The following is a 26,570-nucleotide window of genomic DNA, read 5'->3' on the forward strand; positions in this document are numbered from 1 at the left end:
TAAAGATTTGAATTGATCTATAAGAGCTGGTAGTTTAGATACATAATTTAGGCTCAAGTTAATTATCTTTCCGGTCAGATCATGATTTGATCATGATGTAAACTTCAAGCAAGTTGGTTGTACCCACCTTCGTGATCATATCTTTTAAGATGACTATATCCTCAAATTGACTGCTATTTGACCATAATATTCAAGACAATCATATCTTGGGTTCTCGATGACCCAATCAAGTCCAACTAATGATAGTTCAACTAGAACTCAACCTTAACGAACCATCTATGTGGGGTCTACACATGACATTGTCATCTGTGATATTTATGTAACGTTCACGTACACGGTATCTTTTTACACTTTTGTGTCCTAACTAAAGCAAAGCATTCGAATCATTAAATTCAGCATTTATAACCAAAACATCTCCTTATGCTCAACATCTTCCTAATTACGCAGAGCGTCCAAAGGTTAGGGTATGATGTGACCTTCTTGGCCAAAAACATCTCCTTGTGCTCAATGTGTCATAATTAATACATCTTCTTGCACTCGAACATGCCCTAACAAGATGAAGCATCTAAAGCTTTTGAGATGGTCATGACAACCAAATCATCTCTGATGCACCCGTGCCAAGCAAGCCATCCATAGCATATCTCTAATGCAACCATCGTGACCAAAGCATATCCTAATGCTCGGCACGTCTTAACCTAATAAAGCATATCAAGCATTTGACATAACCTTTGTGACCAAAGCATACCCTCACACTCGATCCACTTTACCTAGACAAAGCATCTAAAGTGTTAGACATAACCATCACGATTGGTCATGGCTACTCCCTTTCTTGGTGCTTCTACCTCCAATGAACTTACTACCTATTGCCCCAAGCATTGCAATGCGCACACAATGACTGTAGAGATCTCACAATGGACATTGTACCTCAACCTGATTGAGTCTTCATCTTAGAGCACAATGGAGAAGTAAATGATATGATCAATATTTTTGATCAATTAGAACTCAACACTTTAGTCAACCGACTGACCTTGCCATGTCAGCATAGAAGATGACACTGCCTATATACATATATGTATATATGTATATATATCTCCTTATAATTAGTTATCATTTAGTTCTTTAAGGAGAGATCGGAAAATTTTTAATTCATATTGGTACCCTAAAAAACTTCATATTTATTATTTTTCATATTTTTTATATTACTGGTAGTTGACGGTATTTGCCTCGATACCATGTATAAAAACTGAAAGAGGAATATAATAGTTTATATCAATTTAAATAATATTTTATGAATTATTTTGATCAAGCATTTAACCTGGACTAAAATATGAAATTTCGATATGTATTCACCATTCATAGGAGTGTTGTCCATCTAAAACACTGAATTGGGTAACACAAATGCCTCAATATTCAGATACAAAATATAACTTGGAAAATTAATATGTAATGCAAATGCATGAATATATGAGGAAACAACACAGGTCTCAGAGTGCTTTATAAATATTCTGCAAACCATTTGTTCCAAGCTCAGTTTTAAGATATTGTTTCAAGATGCAGCAGTTCCTCAGGTGGTGGTGGTGGTGGTGGCTGTTGCTGTGGGCTCTGAGTTGCTGTGTCTTCTCCACAGATGGAGCTGCATACATCACAAGAGTCATCATTGTTGATCAAAGTGGGCAAGGAAATTTCACGACTCTTCAATCTGCTATTGACTCACTCCCTGATGGCAACTCACAGTGGATACAAATTTATATCAAACAAGGAACTTACAGGTTTGTCCATCATACTCTTTCTTTTTGAAGTATATTTATCTCAGAGTTTCTGGATGATTTTGAATGTAAATTATGATTATCATGATGTATTTCAAAATAAAATATTGTAGTAATCTTAATTTCAGGTCTATATAGATATATATATTTTTCTGGTGGTGTTGTTACAGAGAGAAGGTCTTGATACCAGCCTCAAAAGGATTCATTGTGCTGCAAGGCGAGGGTTCGAAGAATACTCTGATTACGTGGAGCGATGATGCGTCGCGTTTCGGCACTATGAACTCTTCCACTTTCAGCGTCTTTGCAAACGATTTTGTTGCTCGAAATATTGGATTTGTTGTAAGAATTCCATCCCGCACCATTAATTTTACTCTCCACTGCAAACGCAAAGATACACAAGCAATAGCAGCAAAAGAAGAAGAATGCAACGCATGCTCTAAAAACTACTGTGACTACGAACATCAGTCTCTCTCTCTCTCTCTCTCTCTCTCTCTCTCTCTCTCTCTCTCTCTCTCTCAGAGACATAATCTTGTGCCTGAAAACATCACAATTTGGAATGATCAACCTTGAACAGACAAAACTACTGTGACTACAAGCATCAGTATCTTATATCCCTAGCTCGAATATAACCTCAATGATAAACCACTGCTCTCTCTCTCTCTCTCTCTCTTTGCACATTGCAACTATACTGACACAGACGTAATAATCTTGCTTCCTGGCAGAACACATTCAAGTCCGGAAGTGAAAGGCATCTGCAGGCAGTAGCAGCACTAGTGGGAGGAGACAGGAACTCGTTCCACGACTGCGCCTTCATCGGCTACCAAGACACGTTATGTGACTATCAAGGACGACACCACTTCGATAAGTGTTGGATCGAAGGCGCTATTGATTTCATCTTCGGCTTTGGTCAATCCATCTACAGTGTATTTTATTCCCTACATCCCAAGATAGATCGAAGCTTAATGATGCATCGTAACAACATCCCTTCTATTAGTATAGAGAAATCATAGTCGTAACCTTGGTTATTGAGCTTAAACTGTGTGTCGCAGCGATGCGTGCTGAACTCGGTGGACGGCGGTTGGTTAACTGCGCATGCCAAGACGAGTGCCGACAGCCCTGGCGGGTTCGTGTTCAAGTACTGCACCATTCGTGCTACAAAAATGACCTACTTGGGAAGAGCATGGAACCAACACTCCACAGTAGTGTTCCATAAGACGTGGATGCCATCCACCATTAGGCCTGAAGGGTGGGATGCTTGGCATGTCATACCAAATCAGTAAGCAACTCTTGCCTCCTTCACAGTCGTCTTGTATCACCTAAGTCATATAAGAACAATCTATCTGCGATGCCACTACTGCTACTAGCTTAGAATCTCCCCAAGTGAAACTAATACGGTGAAGAAATGCTGAGCTCTGTTCTTCATCTGCAACCTCAGGTACCAAATGACCTATGTAGAGGATGGAAACATCGGAGCAGGTTCAAATACCTCTGGAAGAGTCAGCTGGTTAAAGACTCTCCCACCCGAACAGTTGCAAGGCTTCCTCAGCAGCATCGAGTTTTTGGGCCCCGATCGATGGTTTGATAAGCAGCCATAGCAGAAATCTCCCACGGCACTTGTCATCTTCTTTAGCTGTAGCACATAAGCCTTCATCTACGCATGCATTACTTTATATGAAATTGATCTACGAATGACGGCATGAATGCAGAAAACATATTTCTCTTTCGAGGATAATAATATTCTTTGAGAATTCTTTTCCGATACAATCCAATCCAATCCGAATAATCTATCGACTTCATCCTGAACTATTATAGTATATTATTCCAAATAGTATAGTATGTTTTTAGAGAAGGCGACGGAGCTATCGATCATACAAGAGTTACTCTTTCAATCCACGTATAGGTGGAATTTTGCTTGTTCTGGATAATCTTTAATATGTAATTAGTTCAGATATTGCATGGGAACAAAATGCAGCGTTACGCGCATGTCATGGCACTACTCAGCCCTGTGTATGACGACACCCTTCTCTCCTCACTCTCGGTGCCCTTTGCAACGACCTGGCTCTCCTTCTCCACAGTTTTCTCAGCACACACAGTCTCATCCTCAACCTTGACTGGTGCAACCTCCGCAACGACGTCGGTCTCATTCTTGTTCTCGGTGGCTAAAAAGCTTCGTACGATCTCGGCACTGGGCGCCCACACGACCTCCTTCCAGAGCTCCTCCTCGGCGCCCTGCCCTCGCTGGCGAAAGAACTCGGTCGAATCGACCCGGTGCAAGTCCCACCCCATCACGCGGAACCCCTGGATCTTCTGCAGCTGACTGCAAGTCAGATCGAATGTATTGGCCTTGACCTTGTCTAAGCTGGCCTCCAGCAGCCTCGCCTTCGTCTCCTCGTCGGCGCCTTCCTCTGACTGGAAGTAGAGGTGCATCTCCCGTACGCCGATCGACAGCCGGATGCCCGTACTGTAGTCGCCGTCGGGCTTGAACATCGACCGCGCCTCCTCCACCAGCCCTAGCTCCACCATCTTGTCCACCCGCGCATACACGAAGTCGCGGAGCACCGTCAGGTCCACGTCCACCCACACGAAGCAGCAGTCGTACCGGGAGCGGAAGCCGCATCCGTCCCCCTCGACTAGCTTCTTCACGTACGAGTTGGATCCGCCGGCGATGATGGGGAGGCGACCTCGGGCGAGGATGGCCTCGACCAAGCGCGTGGCCTCGCGGCGAAAGTCAGCGGCCGTGAAGTTCCCTTCCGGGTGCACTCCGCCGATGAGGTGGTGGGGGACGTCCTCTTTCTCCTCCTCGGTTACCTTGTTGGTGATGACAGGGATGCCGTCATACACCTGCATCTTGTCGGAGTTGACGACCTCGCCATTGAAGCACTTGGCGAGAGCGATGGCGAGCTTGGACTTGCCGCTTCCGGTGACGCCGAGGACGAAGACGACCTTCTCCTTGCTGTGTGAGAGGCTGGAGGAGTCCATGTCGAAGGAATGCAGCTGCACGTCTCCACCCAATGCTACTTAGCGATCGATGATATTGGAATCTGAAACATAAATAACAAAGTTATGCAATGCTGAGTAGTTCTCAATACGAGAAACAAAGATCAGTTATATATCATGTAGAAATATCAATAAGTCGAAATCAGTATCAAATCATTCAAACATAAATCAGTTATATATATATATATATATATATATATATATATATATATATATATAACAAAAACTTAAAAATTCCATAATGATAATTCTAATCTTTCAAATATCATAACATAGCGGTCAAATTAACTAAAATATAAATATAATTAACAAGGTTGTAAAATTATTTTTTATGAATTAAAAATCTTAACGAATCGATAACTTTGAATTAAAAATTCTAGAATTCATGGAAAAATTTAGATAAAATTTTATGAAGTAAATGCAGGTCAAAGAGTCTCAAATAATTTTAAAAAAAAATAATTAAATCATGGTTGCATGTATTTCGATCCAAAACATCGATTAATAATTTTAAACTTTTTTTCTAGAAAATCTCTAATCAACCTAAATAAGATTATTTATCATCTAAATACTAAACTATGAAATTAGTATGATAAATAAATATCAAAAGAGAGTTAAAGAAAAAGATCATCACATGTCTCCTCTCTCGGATTAGGACTTCACTCTGTCATTGATGAACGAGGAGTCTCTACCAATCCTTATATAGGAGAGGAGCGAGAATTCTATCGAGGTTATGAGTACCTCAAGAGTTTTTATAATTATTATTTAAATAATAAAATTTTATTTGTTTCTTATCTTAAACGAGTGAATATGATCATAGTTCACGCTACACTTTTAGGTTATCCAATTATCCAAAACCACTCAAAAGAAAATATATATTCTAATTGATATAAAATATACCCCTTTTATTGATTAAATTTAAAATTATTCTGAATCTAATTTATGTTGATGATTACATTCTTCCCCCCTAAAAATATTTGGTACTAAATTTGATCTTACCTTAATGAAAAAAATTTGGATACTCTCCCATGTCAATTGATCTTTATAACGAATTTAATCTTGTTCCTCAAAACATGATCCTTTCTTTCCAATATCTAGATCAATTGCTCCGGAAAAGTAGCCTAACTCTTAGATTTAGTGAAGATTCAGTGGCTTGGATAAGATGAGGCAAGATGGGATCCATGCATTTATGCAAAGTAAGAAGCCATTAAATGCAAGGGCAAAGGTACTCAAGAAATGAAGGGGATGAGTATTCATGCATCTCAACCAGTTAGCTTTCTCTCTAGTCCCAGTTCAGTTTGAACTAGATGACTCCAAAATGGTAAGTACAATCAAATCAAGCTAGTGATTCTAAAAGATTGAATCAAACTAGAACCAAGCCAAATCAGTTTGGTTATAGGACAATCAATTTATCGGTTATCGGTAGGAAGTTGAGTGCTAGCTTTATTAATGAGCCTTATTGAACTGTCTTATTAGAAATTTGGATCTAATTTCTAGAGAGTTTTTTGACGAAGGATTAACAGTGAAGATGGGATTCGAGTGTATGACCTTACAATGATATGTCAAAATCTTTGTCAGACGAGGTTATGAATCCTCAATCTTTAGTAAATGAATTTGGTATACCACCACCGTACTAATGTTTAAGGTGTCCAATATATTGGATGATGATTACAGGTGTGTGCCAATCAGATTGCTTCATGTAAACGGATTTCAAACCATCAACAATTTAGAGAGATTGTGATCTCGGATTGTCTTTCTTTAATGAGGTAATGCCATATTGTTAATCTATGCTAATCATTAGGTAATCAAATGGTCAAGCGGAGGTGTCTCCTAAGTCATTTGGTCCTTATAGACGATCAAATTCACTTTGTCGAGAATAAGCAATTATGCGACCACATTAAATTTTTAACTCTTATGGTGAGTGATGAGGTTGAACTCGATGAAGAAATTGAAAGGGCACCGATTAAAGAGGTGGTGGGCTTCCCAGAGGAGGAAGAAGTTTTCACCTCGGAGATGATCGCTAGAAGATCAATAATACCAAACACAATGACATCTCTTAATTGTTATTGCTGCTCTTACATTCGACTCTATGGAAGTTGATGAGAAAGAAGTGATAGTGATGGATATTCTACCTCTCATGTAGTGACTTTCTTTTTATTTTTTTCTCTTTTTTTTTTTGTCCTTAGGAAATCCTCTATATAAATGATTTTGAGTATATCGTAAAATCTTTCAATACAAAGCTTTTGCAAAAAATATTATCTTGGTTACAAACTTGATTTTGTTGAACTTGACTTTGTTGACTTGAGTATATTATCAATCGAACTAAAGAGGGTGTTAAATCCAGTCGTTAGAACCTATGAGAGTATACTTAAATTAGTTAGAAACTTGAAAATTATCACGTATTTGAAATGAATAGCTTAGATTAGATAAAGATAATATGGGGTGATTTGATGTGATATATTATATTGTCTATCCTCTCCTCTGTGTGATAACCTGAGGATTTTTATTATATAGTGAAGAGTCATGAGAAATTAAATTATAGTCGAAATATTATAGAGGTATAATTATGGATTTATGGCTTTTCTAGTTGTAGGTGGCAAGTGAATTAAATCCACTGGTTTGTTTTAGATTCCACTTGTTGAGAGTCAATATTAGCAATTATTATAAAACAATCGCGGAGTTTCAACATTCATTAGACTCGAGCTTCCAATTCTGAGCAAGAAATAGAAGGTACTATGCATGCATATGCAGATGATCGGAACCCTAACGTTGAGCTTTAATGTCAACGGACAGCACACACACCATTTTTTACGGTATTGTTTAAGAAACATACGTCGCTGATGACTGCCACAAAATTCACGGACATAAATTCGCAAAGTTTATCTTCCAAAATCATAAGCATTTACTATATGGTATTATCTCGACCTATCTCAATAGATTATCTGCCTTTGCTTAATGGTCAGATCATTACATGTACAGAGATACATCTATTTTGTAACCTTTATACAAATTTTGAAACATAATTATGATTATTTATTATTGCTAAAAAATTTAAAATATATAGTTTTGATTCGAATCAGAACCGAAATCGTTAGCACAAGAACTGATATTAGCAACACATTCATGTGCATGAATTGATTGATCAATTTCATATGAACAATCACGTAGCTTCAACATTCACTAGACTGAGCAGGAAATCCCTTTGTTCTGTGTTGCCACAGCTAAGATAATGCTAAGCAAGAGTCGACGGTGACAGATGGTTGATCGTCGAGTCAATATTCTTTCATTATGAATATAACAATAACCATATGAAGTTTGACCAAAAATAACGATCATATCACCATTCCAATTATGCATCCAACTGGAAATGTTTATGGACGATGGTAGAAACAGTATCACTTTATACAAAAGCAGTTGATACAACCTAAGTTGCAAGCCAACTAACTGTGAAAAGGGTTTTGGCAACTCAAGATTATAATAACACATTCATTGAATGAGCAGAGGAAGTCTAACAAAGTTACATGAGCTAAATATGGCAACATGTCATGGCTAGATCTACTTGTGATTCCCGTCAAAGAACACAACAATAAGTCAACCCCTTGCTGAACGGTAAGCCCGGATGGATTGAGAACTGCCTTCAAAATGCTTCCAATCAGGCCATCTATCTCCCAAGACTAAGTTCAAGCAACGGTAGAATGACTCTAGACCAAGTACAGTTTGTTAGTTGATGGTATTAGCTTCCCGACCGGTCAGATGCAGTTAATGAATGACTAATGTTACTTCATCTGCAGCTAAAGCAAGAATATCTTTTACTATTTACAAAAATTCAATGCTATTGCAACCTCCTCTTCTTGCTTGCTTCAGGGTTCTCATCAAGCACGATGAGGTCGTTATCGTAGTCATTGTCCTCAACTTCTTGAGGATCCATGGAATTGTTGGCATCAGTATCTGGGAGAATCTGAAATATTTCCTGGACCTCTGTCATTTCTGACATTTCTGACAGTTTTCTCTTTGTCCTGGAAATTTCTGCAGTCACCACAACCTCTTCAGACTTGTTTATTGCTTCCGGTGCAGCTGGAATGGCAGCAGCCATGTTCTCTCCATTGCTTACACCCTGAGATTCTTTCTCAGGAGTTGTCCATCCCAACAGAACCATTCTGTCAGGTTCTTTCTCTTCGTCAAACTCCTCCCTACATGAAGCAATAAGCAACTGTGACCATGAATGCAGTTTATGAACTAACTTATCCAGAAATTCTAAAGCACATAATGCAGTGGGAATGCGCTACACCTGTGACAATATGGAAACTTTAACTAACAACAGGGGCAAAGCATTAACAATAATCTAATGCACAACAATACACAGGGATTAAATTACTATGACAAAATAGCAGTTCATATCAACAACAAAAGCAAAGCTTTTAATCACCAAGTATAGGTCCATTTGACATGGTTCTAATCTCAACATGTACATTCCAATTCACAATCTTATATGATGTAGGAACTCTTCTCAATTAGTTCTTATGCTCTGACTGCTTTTGTCCGTCGACTCCTCTCATTTCCCATTTATCACCACCCCTATTCCACTCCAGCTCAAACTCAGAGCCTAAATAATTTTGCAGAAAAAATAGCAACTAGCTAACCAGACTACCACCTGATAGATTCCATAATAAAATTTCAGAGGCAGAACCAGCCAGTTTATCTTGGTTGGGACATATCCCATCACCTCGATTCCATAATAAAATTTCAGATTGATTAAATTAGTCCTATACTGGTGGCGATATTTTCCTGCAATATGCATGCTTTATCCATGCTATATGCACATATGCATTCCCTCGTAAGATTTTGACTAGAACCAAATGGATCTTGCATCCAAAAATGGTCTAAGAAGGCTCTCCGTTAAACCTTGTGCCTAAAGCCCCAGATCCAGTGACAGCCATACTCTTCCTGGATTGATTCCGACTCACTGCTTATAGCCGGCTTGGCCCATGAGACCTATTCTTTTATTATCCTGGATCACTTCACTAATCCGGAGAATGAGTTTTTGCCCTTTCTGGTTCACAAACATTCTAACCCATTGGTAAGTTCCTTCCAAACTCTAGTTGGTGTGAGCACTTTCCCCAGAGGCAGAGTTTGAGTCTACAAAAGGGTCAGAGCAAACTGACTTCAACAGATAAGCATGACAAAACAGTAATAGTATGACATCACAATGATGGAAGTCCCTCGTATGCTACAGACAGTAAAAGGAAAATAGCCTTGGGAAGAACATGACAACAATTTTAATGAATTAAGTGGAATAAAGAACCAGAAGAGCTTCATGGCAGCCAACACTAATAGCAAACTGAACTCAACCATGCACCTAAATGAAAATGAATATTCTATATTTAATAATATTTAATGCCAAGAAAAGTAATCAAACAGGCATAAAATGATTTCAAATAATCAAAGAGGATAGAAAATATGGATTCACCTAAAAATTTCTAGTCAGGTCAACGACAAAATTGTACAGCTAGCTAAATGTTAACTGCTTTATGGAGAAAATCAATAGGATCTCTTGAGATTCATAGTCAATTGTAACATACTCTGTATTTCTCTTAAGAATTTTCACATGTAATTCAACTAAAATAGATTCCAAAGGTTGGATTTATTATCATAATATACTATAATAACAACAACAACAAAACCGTAAATCTCAACTATTTGAGGTCAGCTACATGGATCTTTTGTCGTCATTGAGATATATGAAAAATCATATGTTTAGTTAAATTCAAAGTAATTAAATATTTATTTATAATTTCTATTAAAGTCTTTTTATGCCTTTCTCTATCTCTCCTTGTATCACTAACATTAATCATTTCACTTTTTCTGCCTACCGCATCTGGAGGTCTCCTAAACACATGTCTAAACTATATTAAATGATTCTCTCTCATCCTATCATTTATTGAAACAATACCTAATTATTTATGAACAAAAATATTTTTTCTCTTTCCTAATAACTCTATATACCTATCTCAACATCCTCATTTTAGCAATATAAACTTTTTGTATATATTGTTTCTTATCTACCTAACACTCATATCCATAAAGCATTGTTGATCTCACAACTATCTTATAAAATTTTACTTTTAGTCCCAAAGGTATCCGATGATCATATGAGACTTTTGACGTCCCTCGTCATTTTAATCATCCTGTTTTTATTTTATGAATAATAACGAGCGTCAATCAATAGTGACGTTCACTCATGGATCCTTTCACCCTAGACTGATAGTCAACTGAGGTGGTTAACTAATAAAAATCTTCTTAGATGTTTAGTTGGGGAGAAACTAGAAAATTAAGACTTAACCTTTCCAACAATAAAGTTTGTAAACAATAACTCAATCAACCGCTCCATCGAAGAAAACCCATTTGAAGTTGTCCTCGACGATACCCCTCGCACAACCACTGATCTTGCACCCATTCCACTCTTTCGCTCAACATATTCATGATTTGCATGCTAAGATTTGATATAAAATCGTCCTAAGTAATGAAAGTTACAAATTTGCTACTAATACACATTGTAGGAGCCAAAAGTTTTAAGTTGATGACTATGTCTTGGTTCGCATTTGCCCTAAGAGATTCTCCTAAAAACTCATTCAAGAAGTTGCATGCCCGAGTCATTGATCATTTTTCTATTATCCAAAAACTAGGATCTAATGCATATATGTTCAATTTGCCTTCCAACTTAAATATTAGTCCAATTTTCAATGTAGAGGATTTAACTCCACATCATGATACTTTTGAGTCACCTCTTCTATCTATTGGTGTTCCTGCAGAGGTGACAACCCTCCCAAAGCATCGATTCTCCCACAATACAAGGATGACATAGAGGTCATTTTTTATGACCGTCTTGTTACGTTTATTACTAGCATCACTTAACACTTTCTTGTCAAGTGGCATAATCATCCAGCTTTTGATGCCACTTGGATTACTTTGGAGAAACTTCGTGACTTTGCACCAAACTTATTGGACTAGTATCTTGCATATCACTCTCCAGAGTCAAGTTCTTTTCCAACGGGGGAGAATGATAGAGAAACATCTTGCTTTATAAAGAATTTCAGAAGAGCTTATTCTGGGTAAAATAATAACAATAAAGTCATTAATTAGTTGGTCTAGATCTCTAAGAGTTGTGTGGAAATTTGAAGTCTTTTGTTATTTCTAAATGCTAACCTTGGGAATACTTTTGTATTAAGTACACTCTTATACTAAGTGTACTCTTTTTTTTCATTGTTGTAATAAATTATTTTAAAGTTGTTTAGGTCTCCTAGAAGTCACATTTTGAGTTTATAAAAGGTATACAAGTTCCCTAGGAGATTACTCTTGGGAATAATTCCCTACATTGATTTTATTGAGGCTCCTAAACCCCTATAAATAGTGGGACTTGATAATGGATCAAGCACTTAAGATTCGAAAGAAAAAAGCTTGCACCTTCTTTATTCTAGTTTCTTACAATCTTACTCTCCTCTCTTGTTCTCTCCCTATTTGTCTACCTTTTTCTATCTCCACAATTCAGAAGTAAATGCTTATTGGTAATTACTACTTTGGACACATTAATTAATGCTAACATGCAACCAAAATCTCTGTTCCAAGATATTCCATAGGTCACCAGGCAGCAGACTAGTACAACAATTAAGATCTCTCAGAAAAGAAAGTACAAGACGTTATTATCTTACACCAGTGTCCATTTCTTCCATGTCCACCAAAGATGCACAGACACATGAGTATCATGCAATCGCCTCCACTTTTCCTAGCTTTTATGTGGTTAACAACCCACAGATTCTCTTTGCATAGGATATTCATATCAGGTGGTGATAAGCATGGAAACTAAGGGATTTCAACCAACAAATCTGAAGATCAAATAAATTCTATAAACAAGTCCAAGAATTATGTTCTCCCAAGACAATACATAGAAACAATAACCTCCTGCAGTTTCGAGGAAGCCACATTGCAGGTGCTAAAGGTTTCGGAAGCAAGCATCAGAAGAGACCTGTGTTTAATGTTTATATGGCATGATAATTCTTGCTGAAGATCCTCAACTGTAAGCATCGACCCACTAGTAACTGGTGCAGGAAGTGCTGTTAAGACCTGGAATATAAAGAAACACAACAATATTACAAGCAACATGCAGAAAGAAAACAAACAAATATGTTAAAAAGTATTTTAAAAAATGACAAGAATATGTTAATGATAAAACACCACAACCTTGTCAAGGTTTAAGGCATAATTTGCTGCAATATCCTCCTCCAGATCATCACCCCCCTCAAAGATAAGGATTGCACCTTGCATTATCAAAGGGAAGCTCATGCCCAGTTTGTTTTTCACTATCTTGTCAACAAAGTCCCGCAGTGTTGAGGTTTGGGTGTTTACCTCCAGAAGCAAGGGTGTCTGTTTATACATTATTAGCAATCATTAAAGAAAGGCATGTAGAGAAATGAACAAAAAGAACTGGAACCATACATAATGGACCAACATACTGACCTCAGAACACACATAACAAGATTTGTTGGCCTCAAATGGCTCTACTGGCATCAGAAGCATCTTTTGACATGGATGTTCCAGACAATAAGTCATCCTGAATATGCAAAAATATCCATTTATTAGCATTATAAAGTAAAAAAAAAGTCAAATTACCATGATTTACATAATAAAAGAACTAAGAAAGATGTACCTAAAAAAAGCCAAACAAAGAATCGAAGAAGAACAAAATTCTAGTGATAAAAGGTGACTAGAAAGAAAAAGTACCTGCAAACACAAAACACTTGCTGGATTGGCAGTTTTGTCCATAATTGAAATAGACTCTACATGAAACAGCCAGCAACAGTACACTATGGTATCTTATGTTATTATCATTTTAGAACATATTATATGTCTTGAGACTGGCATGTGCTGGAAGTAACTTGTCCTATATGTTAAATTAACAAACTACTCAAACAAACAGGGAAATTAATTATATGCATCAGAAGGTTACCCAAAAGAGTCAGATCTATTAGAATGAGCACCACATATCTGCTTAACATGAACAAGTGCTTACTTACATCCACATATAAGAATGACAATAATTTAGCAGAGACTATAAATCACAATAAAGTGTTTATAGTGTATATAACTTAAGTAAAAAGGTTAAATTAGCAAAGATAAGATTCGTTATGCATGGGAGTGCTCATAAGTGCGAAGCAATTTACATCAAACACCTTATTCTTCAGTAGACATATATGTCAACATTGACATAGCTGCCAGTACATCAATTTTTCTGTTCAGAAACAATCAATAATTTACATTTAAGTATCAGTTGAATTTATAAAATTCAAGATGTCAGGATATAGTGAAATCAAACAAACAACTTGTGAGGCAATAGATTTGGACAATGTCCAAGCGGACATGCCTGAAAAGAATTCTCACAAATGATGCCAAACACCCCAATAATCTGATTTTGGGGAAAAAAAATCATCATTTATGTACACCATTAAATCTCCCTCTTATCAAATCACCTTCATGAACACCCTCCACCTCTTTTATTTTTCAGTTCCTCTCATGCATTATTTTCCATCAGCTAAATTTATGCAACTAGGTATCGATATGGTCCAATTCAAGTCTTAAATGGTCTAGATGACTTTTCTATGCTTAGAAGTGTTCGGAGATGTTGAGACGAATTATTAATGAAGTGTGAGTTGTGTTGGCCTACTGGCCTTTATCTTCCCTCTTCTCTTTCCCTTCTCTCTTTTCTTTTTTTCTTATTGCTTTACTGCCTTAGTGTTGTACTGTAGATACTTGGTATCTCTGATATGAAGGAAATCAGCAAATCTCTTTCAATCCACTCAAAAATAAATTTGCCACATCATGACAATTGTGCTGCATGTCAACGTGTTCTGAGTGTTGGCAAGGTAGATGTTAAAAGTGTCAGGGCACAAGGAATTCATGCCAAGTTTGATTGGCATACACTCATGTTGTGAAAAAGCAACTAAGATAATTAAATAACAATCACAATAAATGATTAGCACATCCAAGTAATTATTGTGACCTATTAGGCTGCGTTTGGTTCAGTTAAAATCCTCTTTTTTGTTAGATTTAACCTATTAACTGCTTATCTGGTTTACCAAACAAAATCAGAAAGGTAGGTTATTTATCCTTAGAGAGTTAAATCCTCAAGCCCTTGAAAACTGTATTTAACACCGAGAAACAAAAAATTTTAAAGAACAAAAATTGAAGGAAATAAAATGTTTTTTGGCAAAGGTTTATTAAAACAAACCTGCAATTCTGAAAATCAGCTTCAAGCACCTTGATTGCTTCAATCACTATCAGCCCAGCAATAATGGCATTGGTTGTTGCAACAGCATGGACAATGTTACCAGCAATTCCTTTAGCATCAAAAAGGCTATGTAAAGGTATTCCAAAAGAAGATGCTCTAATATTTGCAGCAGCAGTCACAAATTCTATAGCCAATTGATCATCTTTGTCAAAAGTCAGACTCCCAATGTCCTGAAACTCAAAGAAAAAGGAAAAAACGAATCAGACAACACGAAGATTAAAATCAAGAGGACATACAGAAATGTGAAGGGAGTGATGACCTTTCCTCGCCTCTCAATAAATAATCTCAGTGCCTCCAAAAATAATCTTGAATTCTCAGCAAGACTCCAGATTTCCTGTGGGTTATTGAGACCAAGAGAAGACATGGCAGACAATGATAAATCCTCAGTCAAACAATTCTTTTCAAGGTTGCCATTTTGAAGGATAAGTTTTTCTGGCAACACATCACCAAGAAAGATCGGCCTAGGTCTTCTCCTGTTCTTCCATGTTTCTTCATTAGCCAAAGCAACTTCAATGTTATATCCGAAAACATGGTCATAGATCTTCCTACCATACTGCACAGGAACCTCATCCAGTCCTCGCTCAAATATGTCATCTGTAGGTTTTACTGAATCAGATCCATCACCAGTATGAACAAAGAGATCATTCTCTTGATTTCTATCACCGAACAACTTTGCAAAAAGCAAGTCCTTTGCCCAAACTATGCAGTGAACAAACTGTAACAAATAACAGTCACAAATGAATAACAGACCCTAATAATACAAAGTCCTAAGGGTGTAACAAAACAAATAAAGAAGACAACCTACATTAACCTGTGGTATCACCCAACAAAAAAAATCATTTCATGTATGGGATCTCTAATTGAGTTAATCATAATTTTAATAAATATTTGGCACATTCCCAGTAGAAGCAACTTTCTTTCAAATTTCAAAACTTAATATTCACATAATCAATATAAATAAGGTTCTCTCCTTTGCAAAAGTTATAGTTAAAACAATAAATATATCATTAGAGATAGTAAAAAAACACAAATTATAAAAGCATCACTTCGATGAAACGGAAAACCTCTCATGCAAATGTGAATAGTGTTATTTTTAATCAGCATCACAAAGCTTCCATGGTAGAAAATAATTAATCAATATCTGTATGCATATAACCGAATCACATTCTACTCTGTGAATGAGTTTTACATTGTCCACAGGATCGCCAGCTCTGAAACCCTTGGGCAGGTCTAAGTTATAGAACAAAATAAGATCACAATGTCCTTTGTGGAGTACATCCTGAAGGCAACATTACATGAACTGATACTTAAGCCCCATAATTGCTTGCATAGCCTGAACCAGATCCAATCCCTTTTGTGCTACACTTGATCTGAATCTAACAAAAATTTGCTTAAGTACCACCAACAATTGGGAACTGGAAGAATAAACGTCAAACTGCAATAGAATGAACTAGTTTCTCATTTGAAGCCTCACAAAATTGGCATTTTTTAAAAATGATGATATTACAAGAATCAACCAACCAACAAACCCATAGGCCAAGCTGATTCACTTCCCTCTCACAACATGGGATGAATTTCTTATGCAGAACAAGTCAATTTCCTAACTGGGACCTTCTACGGCAGAATCTTGTCCTTGAAGCTGACCAATTCTTACCTATTAACCAATGAAATAGGAGAACTAGAACCATGGTCTGCAGTACCGAACTGTACCACCCGGTACGGGCGGTACGTACCGGTCCGACAGGTTGCCGGTACGCGGACCGTCTATTATCGGTCCGAGAGCACTGTAGCAGAGCTACAGTACTCGGCACACCTGGGTGTACCGCTCGGTATACCGTACCGTACCGGTACCGAGCCCAGGTCGAAACACCAGTACGGTACGGTATTGCGAACCTTGACTAGAACCATTATGTAACTTCTGCTACTTGCAACATAAGTGATCATAAAGGTTGACCATGGTTCCAAGATGCCTTTTGTTGAACCTACAGACTATTTTAGACTTTAATTAACCCAAAGCTTCATACAGACAGAGGTCTTGTACTAGTTTGCGACCTTCACTGTCTTCTTTAGATTGGAAACGGCCTCATTCAATCTAAAATAATATCTTAACCCAAAACCATCACCTTCACTACCATCTTGTTTCCTTTAATGATATACAAGTATCCAAAAGTATAATGTACAAGGCAAAATATATGAAGCATATAAGTCACAGAAGAATAACATTTCATATAGCAGTAAGATGTTATGGAGCAATAACACCTACTTTAAATGGCTCACTTAGTACATAAAGAAATGATAATTTTATGATGACAGTAATGATCATTGCCAGAGTTTCGAGTTTCAACCTTCGACGGAGTGCTAGTAATAGTGCAGACAGGATAGGTCTTTGGAGTCGGTTTTGGCTGGCACTCATAACATTCAGTTCGGCCCTTGATATGGACAGTAACCTGCTCATCATGGAAAAGCAAACATATCTATCAACTGAAATCACTATAACAAAGATATGCAAGTCTATTTTAAAGATCGTAGATTGGATTCATAGTTTTGAAGTAAATGCAGTAGAACAAAAACCGAAAGGGAACAAACCAGTTGTTTAGGAACCTACCTAGTCCTGCAATAAGCAAGCCAAAAGTGTAGGAGATATTCTTAAATTGCTTAATTGTAAACCAGGTAATTTGCTAACTTGCCAAAGTAAGTTTGGGATCAACATTCAAAATTTTTGCAAATATATATTACGGAGAAAAAAGTCAAGAACTCCTGGTAGTTGGAATAAAACAAATTGTTCTGCTACCTTTATACTTTAGTTTCCCCCGATGCTCCTATAAAAACTTTTGCAAAAACATATTACGAAAAACACATGCACTCCTAGTAGTTGAAACAAGACAAATTGTTACACTACCAGTATACTTCTGTGACTCTGTCAGCCCCAAGGCTAAGCAGCATGCTTAAAAGCCATAATCAAGTTTATTACCAAAATTAGAAATTAGTGAATTGTAATATATGTGGTGGAAATGTAACTGACACTAAGACCTAACAAAAACATGACCAAGAGAAACTACAACATCAACAACTCAAATAGTAATAATACTTTACATGAGAGGATGGCAACATGCCAGCCACCAATCCAGGGTAAAAAGAGAAACTTGTAGAAAGCAGATAACATTCCAAGACTCAAGTCACAGGAAACACAAGATAAATTCAAATTTTAACAAAAAAAAATTTATCATATTATCAAGGTAACAAGATTAATTACGAGGGAATTTTAATTTAAAGAAAAATGTTTTGTTTTTGTATCTACTTGTGTCAATGTCAATTCAAGAAAAATATAAGAAATTCAAATACATGGTTTGGATACACCACCCGGTTGCAACAACATGTGACCAAATACATATGTTGTGGAGTGGGATGATGAATTGATTGTCCCAAAGATTTTTCCATATCCATATTATGGCAAGTGCCCATAAATTTATTTATTTTATTTACTTGTTTGTTTGTTTGTTTGTTTATGATGTGTGAATGTCAATCTGTATATCATCTGACAAATTTCTTCCAAGGAAAAAGACAACCAATGGAGTATATAGCAAAAACATATAGTATTAGTACAATACATGCTAACTGAATCATAGTAAATAAAGATGGTGATGACAATATCTTTATTAAAAAGAACACTAAGGATGACAGCTTCATCAAAAGAAAGAAAAGCTGAGGATGGAAGAGTTTGCGAGTTAGCCACAGGTTCACTAATACATATGCAAGAGTTTCAGAAATAATAATAATCAATTTATGATCCTACCTGCCCCAAAAACCCTGTTGTTCCACTTTCAACCAGAGGAACTTCAGCAGCCAGGCAAAGACGGTTAACATGTCGTCTAGCATCTAAATTATCAAGACCATTCAATATGACATTAAATTTCTTTAAAAAATCCACATTGAACTCAGGATCCTTCACATTTGCATGGTATGGTGTTATACAAATTTGAGGCATAAACCTTAAGACAACATCTCGAGCAACCTGAATAAAACCAACAATGTATGAAACATTCAGAACCACAGCACCCTTTAGAAGAGTCAACTATAATTTCAACAGAAAAAAGATAAACTGAATCCTTACATACTTTGGCCTTAGATTGCCCCACATGACTTTGTCGAAACAAAAATTGCCTGTTCAGGTTACTTACTTCAATAGTGTCCATGTCAATCTGCATATGTGGAATAATACCGAGAGATATAAAACAATAATTAACACAAGCACCAAAATTCTTATGGCAGGAAGTACTATTACAACAACTTTACGGATGAAATAAAACCAATGACAAGCATGGCTTTTTTTCCCTCTGAACATAACATTGTTACAGATCACTTAATATTCTGAAAATTCGAAAATAATGACTCTCTCCCCTCCTTCCACCTCAGAATCATGTCTTTAATGGGCGTCAGAAAGATTCAACCAAACCAATAAAAGCGTCCCTCGAGACATGAAAATGTCAATCATTTTTCACTTGGATAAACAACAACCAATTTCCTCCGCTGAAGATAAATAGCATGTGACATTAATTCACCAAATAACCGACTCGCTGACCGTAGTGTACACCACAGTAGCTCCTTTTTTTCATTTCAGATATTGTCCAACCTTTATTCGCGAAGACAAATTGATAAAGCATAATAATCATTACCTACTTTAGTCGCACTTTACTGAAATACCAAAAAAGCACATAGTACTAGCAGACACAGAAGTGGTTTAGATAACCCGAAACAGCTTATCCTCTACTAAACCCTAAAATTTCAAACATCTAAAATCCATCGCAGACGAAAATCTCGAAGCCAAATTACAAGAGAAAAGAAGCAAAATATTTAAGCTCGTGACCGGTTAATTACGATGTGAATATCCCGAAAGCCCGAGAGCGCCAGGGTCTTCAGCAACTCGCAGCCAATGCCGCCCGCACCCACCATAAGCACCTTCGCTCGCTGCAAACCAAATAAAGAGAAATTATTCACCTTCAGTTACCTTCCAACTTCCAAGTAACCTAAAGAAAAACCAAAACACAGTAATAGACCGCAGAAGAAGAATTCAACACCGCACCTTAATCGCCTCCGTCTTCGAATCCGAATCCATGGGAGCGTGAAGCGGGTAACGGAAGCACGGAACGAAGAGGTCGATGGCGAATTTGGGGGACTGCAAGTGTAGGCGCGAAGAAACGCGAGACAGAGAAGGGGGGAATCTGACGAGCCATATATATATAAAGAAAGACCAGTAAAAACGTTGATCGTGAGACTAACTATTCCTAATTCTTATCTTAAATTACATATATATATATATATATATAATCATATTTTAGATTTAGAATATGATAATTGAGGGGTCGTGAGAAATAAAATTATGATTAAAAATTAAGAAATTATATGTTATTATTTTTTAGGGGATTGCATGGAGTAAATCTTAGGACTAAAAAGGCCAAATCTAATTAGCAAAAGCAACTCAACCTTTGGTAAATAACAAGATAATGTAGGGGTATAAAAGGAAGAAAGAGAACACAAATCTGACCCCTACCCCTCAGTCGCCGGTTGACCCATGGGAATGAAGAGAAGGCCGGCAGAAGAGGAGAGGCGAGCAGCGTCGCGCCGCCGGCGGCGGCGATTCTGCTCACCTGCCGAGCTTGGCCAACGGTACCCAACGACGACAGCTCTTCGGCGGAGCGCAAATGGGGAGAGACGAACGTTGGCCGGAGGGTACCTATTTTTCTATTTACATTTGCGTCGTATATACAACTAAAGAGTGCTCAAATTAGGTTTAAAAGAGATCGAAGATATCCATATACCGAATAATATTTTTCTCCGGAGTTATCCACATTACAATATTTACGTTTTAGTTTGTATTTTGTAAGGTAATAGAAGAAATGACATGAATAATGATCCTCTTGGAGGACTTTGCTAATGCCTTTGCTATATGATGAATGATCCTCATTGCATTTATTGTATATATGAGGTAGAAGCATAGTTACTGTAAAGATAATACTATGTGACCTTTATAGATTATATAGCATACATCAATCTTTTAATTATTCTTGAGTAATTATAGATTATATAAGTTTATTCTCTTCTCGTGTTCACCCATAAACTTATTTAAACATCTGTTCTGACTTGTTGTTTTGGACATAAATGAGACACAAAAGGTTTTTCAGATAATGCATTAATTTCTTATATAATTTTTCATATATTTCTCTTAATTATTATTTTTTATTGCTTGTTTTACTTGGATTTTGACTTGAGCAGTATGAGAGTATTCTACTAGATCCGCTTCGGCACATCCTTTTTCTTTATAGATTGGAGTTTTAGTCCGCGAGAGTTCTGAACATAAAGCTTATTTAGTTTAAGGGCAAAGGATTAGATCAAACTTGGCACCCAGGTCAGCTCAACGACTAAAGATCACCTCATTATCAAATAATACATAAAAATATACCACAAGACAGTAGGTAAATTCCTTTTTTTTTTTTTTGACTTCAAGTTTCATGAGATCAATTTTTCCATGATACCAAATGAATGACTCTTGAATATAAATGAATAGATTATGTGCCATCTATCGGCTTTTTTTTTCCAAATAAAATGACAAACCAATATATGTTCAATTGTAGACATTGAACAGGAAATTTTAAAACAGAAGTATCACTCATCAACTCTTGCATTTGCTTCAGTAAATCTGTGTTTTTTTTTTTCCACATTGGATGATCCTTTGAGGCATAACTGAATAAACTACTTGAAAGTAATTGCTCAGCGTATAGTTATTTAGGCTAAACATGACACCAATGATTCTGGTTTTACATTTTTGCTAGGAATTTTATGATTCATTTGTCATGCCTGGTGACTATATATGAATCTTTGTTTTCTATATATTACTTTACGAATATCACATTTTTCCTTATCTTCCTTCATGTCATAGTTCATTAGACTACTTGGTGATTGTCCTAAACTGATATCAAAACCCAGTGCCACATATTGAGGCAAAATCTCTACTTGCAGTCTCTCTTTAACACTACAAGAAATGACATGATGCTAGTGTGAGAAGCTCTGGTCCTAGTGTGAGAAACCCTGGTGCTGGTGTCGAGCCCCTTGGAAGCTCCGCTTCCACCTCCTCCTAATGTTCTGCCAGACCTGACTCAGGATGTGAATCCATTAGTGGCCAATCTCTTTGTTGTTGCGAAGCTTGCAAGGGAGGGATTACTGAAGACACTGATTCAACCCCAGCGGCAGGAAGCCTCTTCCTCCTGGGCATATCTTTTTAGAAAAACAAAAGAGGAAACCGAACTCCATGTTGGAGAAGAAATTGATTCGAATACAAAACCGGGCTGCTCTTTGGGTGGAGCCTGATCCAATGGAGGTGTTCTCAGCCTATGAGGAATGGTATACGAGCCTCTACAATAAGTTCTTAGGTAAAATCTTTTATCAATAGGATGCAATATTGTAGACATGACTGATGGTTTCTTATGTTTTCAATTTCATTCGTTAGAAAAGATGAACAAGATTTTGTAGGGGGACCATGGTCCTTGCATGGGCAGCTCCTGACCTTAATACTATGGAAGCTGAACTTCTAGTCGCTTCTTAGAGAAGAAAAACACTATATCCACCTAGATTCAACTACCTGAGCTCCCTCTAGAGTTGCTCCAACCAAACTTTCTAGAGTAAATTATGTCCAAAGTAGGTAGGTTCCTCAAATTAGATCAGGTCACTCTAACCCAATCTAGGGGCAAGTTTGCCCAGATGTGTGTTCTTCTGAATCTGTCCGCACTAGTTCCACAAGGGCTTTGAATCCAAATAGGAGTCACAATTTTTCTAGACTATTGCATATGAGAACTTACCTAACATTTGTTTTAAGTGTGAAAGGGTTGGACATCGAATGTCCAGCTGTGAGGCATCCTCATCTGTGTCCAGCCCCCCTGTGTCAACTCCGACAGAAGAGCCGATAGGAAATCCTAATCGCAAGGGAGATGGTGAGTTACTATATGGTCCATGGGTCTAGGTCCAATGGCGACCCAAACCCAAACCAGGGAAAAATGACTTGGTTAATAGAAAGGTGTGGCCCAAGGGATGGTTGGACCAGAATTTGGATAGGGACCTAATCCACCTGGCTCAATTCAATTGGGGTTTTCACACCCCGTGACGGAATTGAGCCATTGGTCAATGCCTTTCTGGGTGAGGGTTCAACAACTGAGATTGTACCTTCTCTAAGGGCAGCATTCAATATTGGTGGTATGGATCTCTCTGTGGAAAGGCAAACGGTAGCTTGCCAGGGTCTCGTTGCCCCTGCCATTATAGGGGATTTGCCTGAGTCATTGGTTGTTTCGAGAAGGCATAGGGGAAGAACATAAAAGGTAAAGATCGAATCCTCAAGAATAGATGGGATTGGTGACATAGCCATTGCAATGGCTGTTAAAAGGAAAAAATTGCCAAGTGTCTCGCCATCGGTGAATTTCCCATTCTGGAATAAGACAGGCATCCTCTCCGATGGGCGAGAGGTCATCTATCGAGCGGCTTCATCTATCCAATCATTTTGTAGTGTTCCATGATACGAAAGATGTAGAGATAATGAACCCTAGGAGAGACGATATCTCTTTTTTATTTGAGTTGGACAAACAAAAAGAGCAGGTTGAAGGCAAACCCAGGAAGATTGGGAAAGCTGCGTGCATCTCCCATGATGAGCTCGTGGACGAGACAACGAAGGCTTTCTAGGAGGTGGTGTCGCTGATAGACGTTTGATTTCTACTAATCTCTCTTGGTGCATGAGGGACTTTGGTCCATTAAGTATTTAGGATCTTATGTCCACTACAAGAGACTTAAGAAGAGACCTCAAACAGTGTTGGTGGATAAAGTTCTCAACAAGGTTTAAGGCTGGTTTAAAGGGTTGATCTCCTAAGCTGAAAAGGTCACTATAATCAAATACGTCTTAAATGCAATCCTGCCTATATTTAATGAATAATAGAATTTTTAATAAGATAATTAAGAAGATAGAGATAATAGCCCGTGAGTTTTTTTGGAACCATGATGAGAGTAGAAACAAAATGAATCTTATTGGGTGACAATACAATTACCTCCTCAATGGAGGAGGGTGGATTAGGGATCAAGGACTTAAAGCTGGCTAGGAAAACAATCTATGCCAAGAGGCTTGTGCCTCTCCTCAATAATGAAAACCTACTTTGGGTTAGGGTACTCATGACCAAATATAGTAGGTTATATCCTTGGAACAACTCAAATTTGAGTGGTTGCTCTTGGAATTGGAGGAATGTTTGCTACTGTGTAAAGAATGTCCAAACTGGGTTCAAGAGGAGTGTTGGATCTGAGCACAGTTATCAATATTTGGATCGACGCTTGGATAGACATAGTCCCTCTTGGCCACTGGATTACTTTTATTAATATCAATACAACCCATTTTATTACTACTGTTGCTGATTTAATCGATGAGCACGGGTGAAATGTTCAGATATTGTGTGCTTATTTTCATTCCCTGCTTGTAAGAGGGATTATTGGGATCTTCTTGGCTAAGAACCCCGATGATAATAAATGGGTTTGGGCCTCAACTCCGGATGGTAATGCCATGGCGAGTAGTACTAATCAGCTATGGAGACAGAGTGTTCAACCCACACATGATAACTCTGTGCGATGGACTTGCTAGGCATATTATCTTCCAATGCAGGTTTACGGGCTTGATTTGAGATAAGATTGCAGAAAATGTTATAGGTTGACAAGGGCAAGTGTGAGGAATGGTACAATGGGAGTTAGCCGCCTTTGGAGGAACAGTGCATCATCAGTTCATTTGATAAGGATGTGTCTTTAGTTGTAGTAGCAAACACCTTAAGGCAGCTTTGGGTAAAATAGGGATAAATCCCACTTCAGCAACCACCTGGCCAGTGTTGGCTCCCTACTTAGGAGGGAGGTTGCAGTCATTGATGACTGCTTCAGAGTGTTCAACAAGCCTGAGGGGACTGTTCGACCACCATACCTCCTTTGTGGCGGATAATTATAACTTCAGCATCGAATGTGATGACTCGTTTGATGAGATCTTCTTATATAATGCAAATGCAGGTACAAGTACAGGATACGTGATAAGGAAGCAAGCAGACGGCTGATGGCAGCGAGATGTGCAGCTTGCTCGGCAAACAACTCAATTGCTGGCGGAAGGTCTTACTGTCTTGAATGGACTCTACAGAACGAAGGAAGAAGGCTGGGAAAGGGCAAGGATATATATGCAGTGACTCGAAGCAGTGGGCTGACACTGTGATTAGTGCTGCTACTGTTGTTCCCTGGTTTTTGAAGGCTTTGTACATGATGAATATTTTGAGCTTGGTCAGTGAGACCAGAAGGACAAAACTGTTTTCATTTTAAGAAGCAATTTAATGAGAATGCTCACAGGTTAGCAAATTAAGGTAGAACTCAAGGAGTGTCTTCTTCTTCCTGGGGGAGTTTGGAAGGGAATTGGCCTCCCATCTTTTAAACTCACATGGTGACATTGCAATCCTAAATCATTAAAATCTCATGAGGCTGACAAACTCACAATATAATAGGATCAGCAGACGAGAGAAGTGGATGTTCAGCACCGTGTTTATGATGCGCAGAACATGATCTCAGGATCCCTGCAGCCCACATGGCTGGCAATTCCGGCCTCCGCCGACCACCGCCCACGTTACTCCGCTCGCCTAAACACCACCGCCCCCTTCGTGGGTCTAAAAGCGGACTGCAACCTGTAAAGCGCTCGTCGGTGAAACATGTAGCTGCCACCTGACTCCTAAAACCTTCGAGATTCCGTGCACCGACCCTCGCAGGGAGAACATGTTAGTCTTCGTTTGATGGAGATGCGACCGTCGTCGAGGTTGTCAGTGAAGCGGCTACCAACGCTTTAGTCTCAAAGACCCCATGGCCAGCGAGCAGCAGCTTCTCCTTTGATTGCGGCCGGGCCGACAGCAGCACGTTTTGGCCACATGATCGCCATGATTGAAGATCGATCGAACTGTCTTCCTCATCCACCTCGACAAAAATTCTCCATCACAGCTTGTTTTCCTTCCCAACTTGAAGGCACTGCAGACAAGCTGGAGGACAACACGCAGTTCCAGCGTTGTCGTCAGGCCAGCTAGATGTGATCTGTAGGATGCTGGCCATGCAGCTTGCGTCTTTATTCCTCGAATACCTGCAGGTGATAGCGTGCCATCAGATCATGATGAGGATTGGAGAGTTTGATCTGTCAGGGGACCATGTTTTGCAGGAGACAACCACCACATTAAGACCACACAAGCTTTGCTGCATGTTCTCCGTCAGACTAAGAGGAGGATAACATCAAAGAATTGGGTGAACATTTGCTGCACCCACTTGTTTTACAGGATCATGTGATGGTGTCAAGAAGAACATACAAAGTCGACCTACAAGTAGTGAGCAGCTGACATCCTAATTCTAAGAAATCAGTAAAATGGGAACAACAGATGATTCATTAC

General features: G+C 38.1%; 3 protein-coding genes and 1 long non-coding RNA gene across 8 annotated transcripts; 2 read left to right on the forward strand and 2 right to left on the reverse strand.

The window, feature by feature from the left end:
- Positions 1 to 1,551: 1,551 nt before the first annotated feature.
- On the forward strand, positions 1,552 to 3,361 carry LOC103984399 (probable pectinesterase 66). The gene is made up of 5 exons (XM_065110329.1): positions 1,552 to 1,769; positions 1,937 to 2,105; positions 2,489 to 2,689; positions 2,816 to 3,042; positions 3,202 to 3,361. The coding sequence occupies exons 1-5, from the start codon at positions 1,552 to 1,554 to the stop codon at positions 3,359 to 3,361; spliced, it is 975 nt and encodes a 324-aa protein (XP_064966401.1).
- Positions 3,362 to 3,740: 379 nt separating this feature from the next.
- Positions 3,741 to 4,745, reverse strand: LOC103984400 (adenylate isopentenyltransferase 5, chloroplastic-like). Its single transcript, XM_009401879.2, has one exon. It carries the CDS (start codon positions 4,743 to 4,745, stop codon positions 3,741 to 3,743), a length of 1,005 nt encoding a protein of 334 aa, XP_009400154.2.
- A 3,396-nt stretch (positions 4,746 to 8,141) lies between these two features.
- On the reverse strand, positions 8,142 to 20,338 carry LOC103984222 (SUMO-activating enzyme subunit 2). Of its 5 annotated transcripts, none has more exons than XM_009401680.3 (11): positions 20,180 to 20,338; positions 19,975 to 20,064; positions 19,215 to 19,298; positions 18,893 to 19,111; positions 17,445 to 17,546; positions 15,359 to 15,814; positions 15,040 to 15,269; positions 13,272 to 13,365; positions 12,996 to 13,178; positions 12,781 to 12,878; positions 8,142 to 8,950 (listed from the first exon to the last, which is right to left on the reverse strand). In XM_009401680.3, the coding sequence occupies exons 1-11, from the start codon at positions 20,210 to 20,212 to the stop codon at positions 8,593 to 8,595; spliced, it is 1,947 nt and encodes a 648-aa protein (XP_009399955.3). In that variant the 5' UTR covers positions 20,213 to 20,338; the 3' UTR covers positions 8,142 to 8,592. The 5 variants fall into 5 exon arrangements, with proteins under 5 accessions (XP_009399955.3, XP_064964297.1, XP_064964298.1 ...); XM_065108225.1 differs by having other exon boundaries at positions 19,964 to 20,064; positions 20,180 to 20,195; XM_065108228.1 differs by having other exon boundaries at positions 8,797 to 8,950; positions 12,714 to 12,878.
- A 295-nt stretch (positions 20,339 to 20,633) lies between these two features.
- On the forward strand, positions 20,634 to 25,506 carry LOC108952910 (uncharacterized). The gene is made up of 2 exons (XR_001978077.2): positions 20,634 to 20,826; positions 25,171 to 25,506. It is a non-coding gene; the product is annotated as an uncharacterized LOC108952910 (long non-coding RNA).
- The last annotated feature ends 1,064 nt before the right edge of the window (positions 25,507 to 26,570 follow it).

This window comes from Musa acuminata, chromosome BXJ2-5, assembly GCF_036884655.1.
Source record: "Musa acuminata AAA Group cultivar baxijiao chromosome BXJ2-5, Cavendish_Baxijiao_AAA, whole genome shotgun sequence".
In the NCBI taxonomy this organism is placed as follows: domain Eukaryota; kingdom Viridiplantae; phylum Streptophyta; class Magnoliopsida; order Zingiberales; family Musaceae; genus Musa; species Musa acuminata.

Coding starts and splice junctions, on each gene's coding strand:
- LOC103984400 (XM_009401879.2), bottom strand. CDS start 4,745: ATGGACTCCTCCAGCCTCTCACACAGCAAGGAGAAGGTCGTCTTCGTC.
- LOC103984222 (XM_009401680.3), bottom strand. CDS start 20,212: ATGGATTCGGATTCGAAGACGGAGGCGATTAAG. Junction 20,065..20,179: donor CGAAGACGGAGGCGATTAAG/GTGCGGTGTTGA, acceptor TTTGGTTTGCAG/CGAGCGAAGGTGCTTATGGT. Junction 13,366..15,039: donor GCTGATTTTCAGAATTGCAG/GTTTGTTTTAAT, acceptor TTGCATATTCAG/GATGACTTATTGTCTGGAAC.
- LOC103984399 (XM_065110329.1), top strand. CDS start 1,552: ATGCAGCAGTTCCTCAGGTGGTGGTGGTGGTGGTGGCTGTTGCTGTGG. Junction 2,106..2,488: donor CTCGAAATATTGGATTTGTT/GTAAGAATTCCA, acceptor GCTTCCTGGCAG/AACACATTCAAGTCCGGAAG. Junction 2,690..2,815: donor TTGGTCAATCCATCTACAGT/GTATTTTATTCC, acceptor TGTGTGTCGCAG/CGATGCGTGCTGAACTCGGT.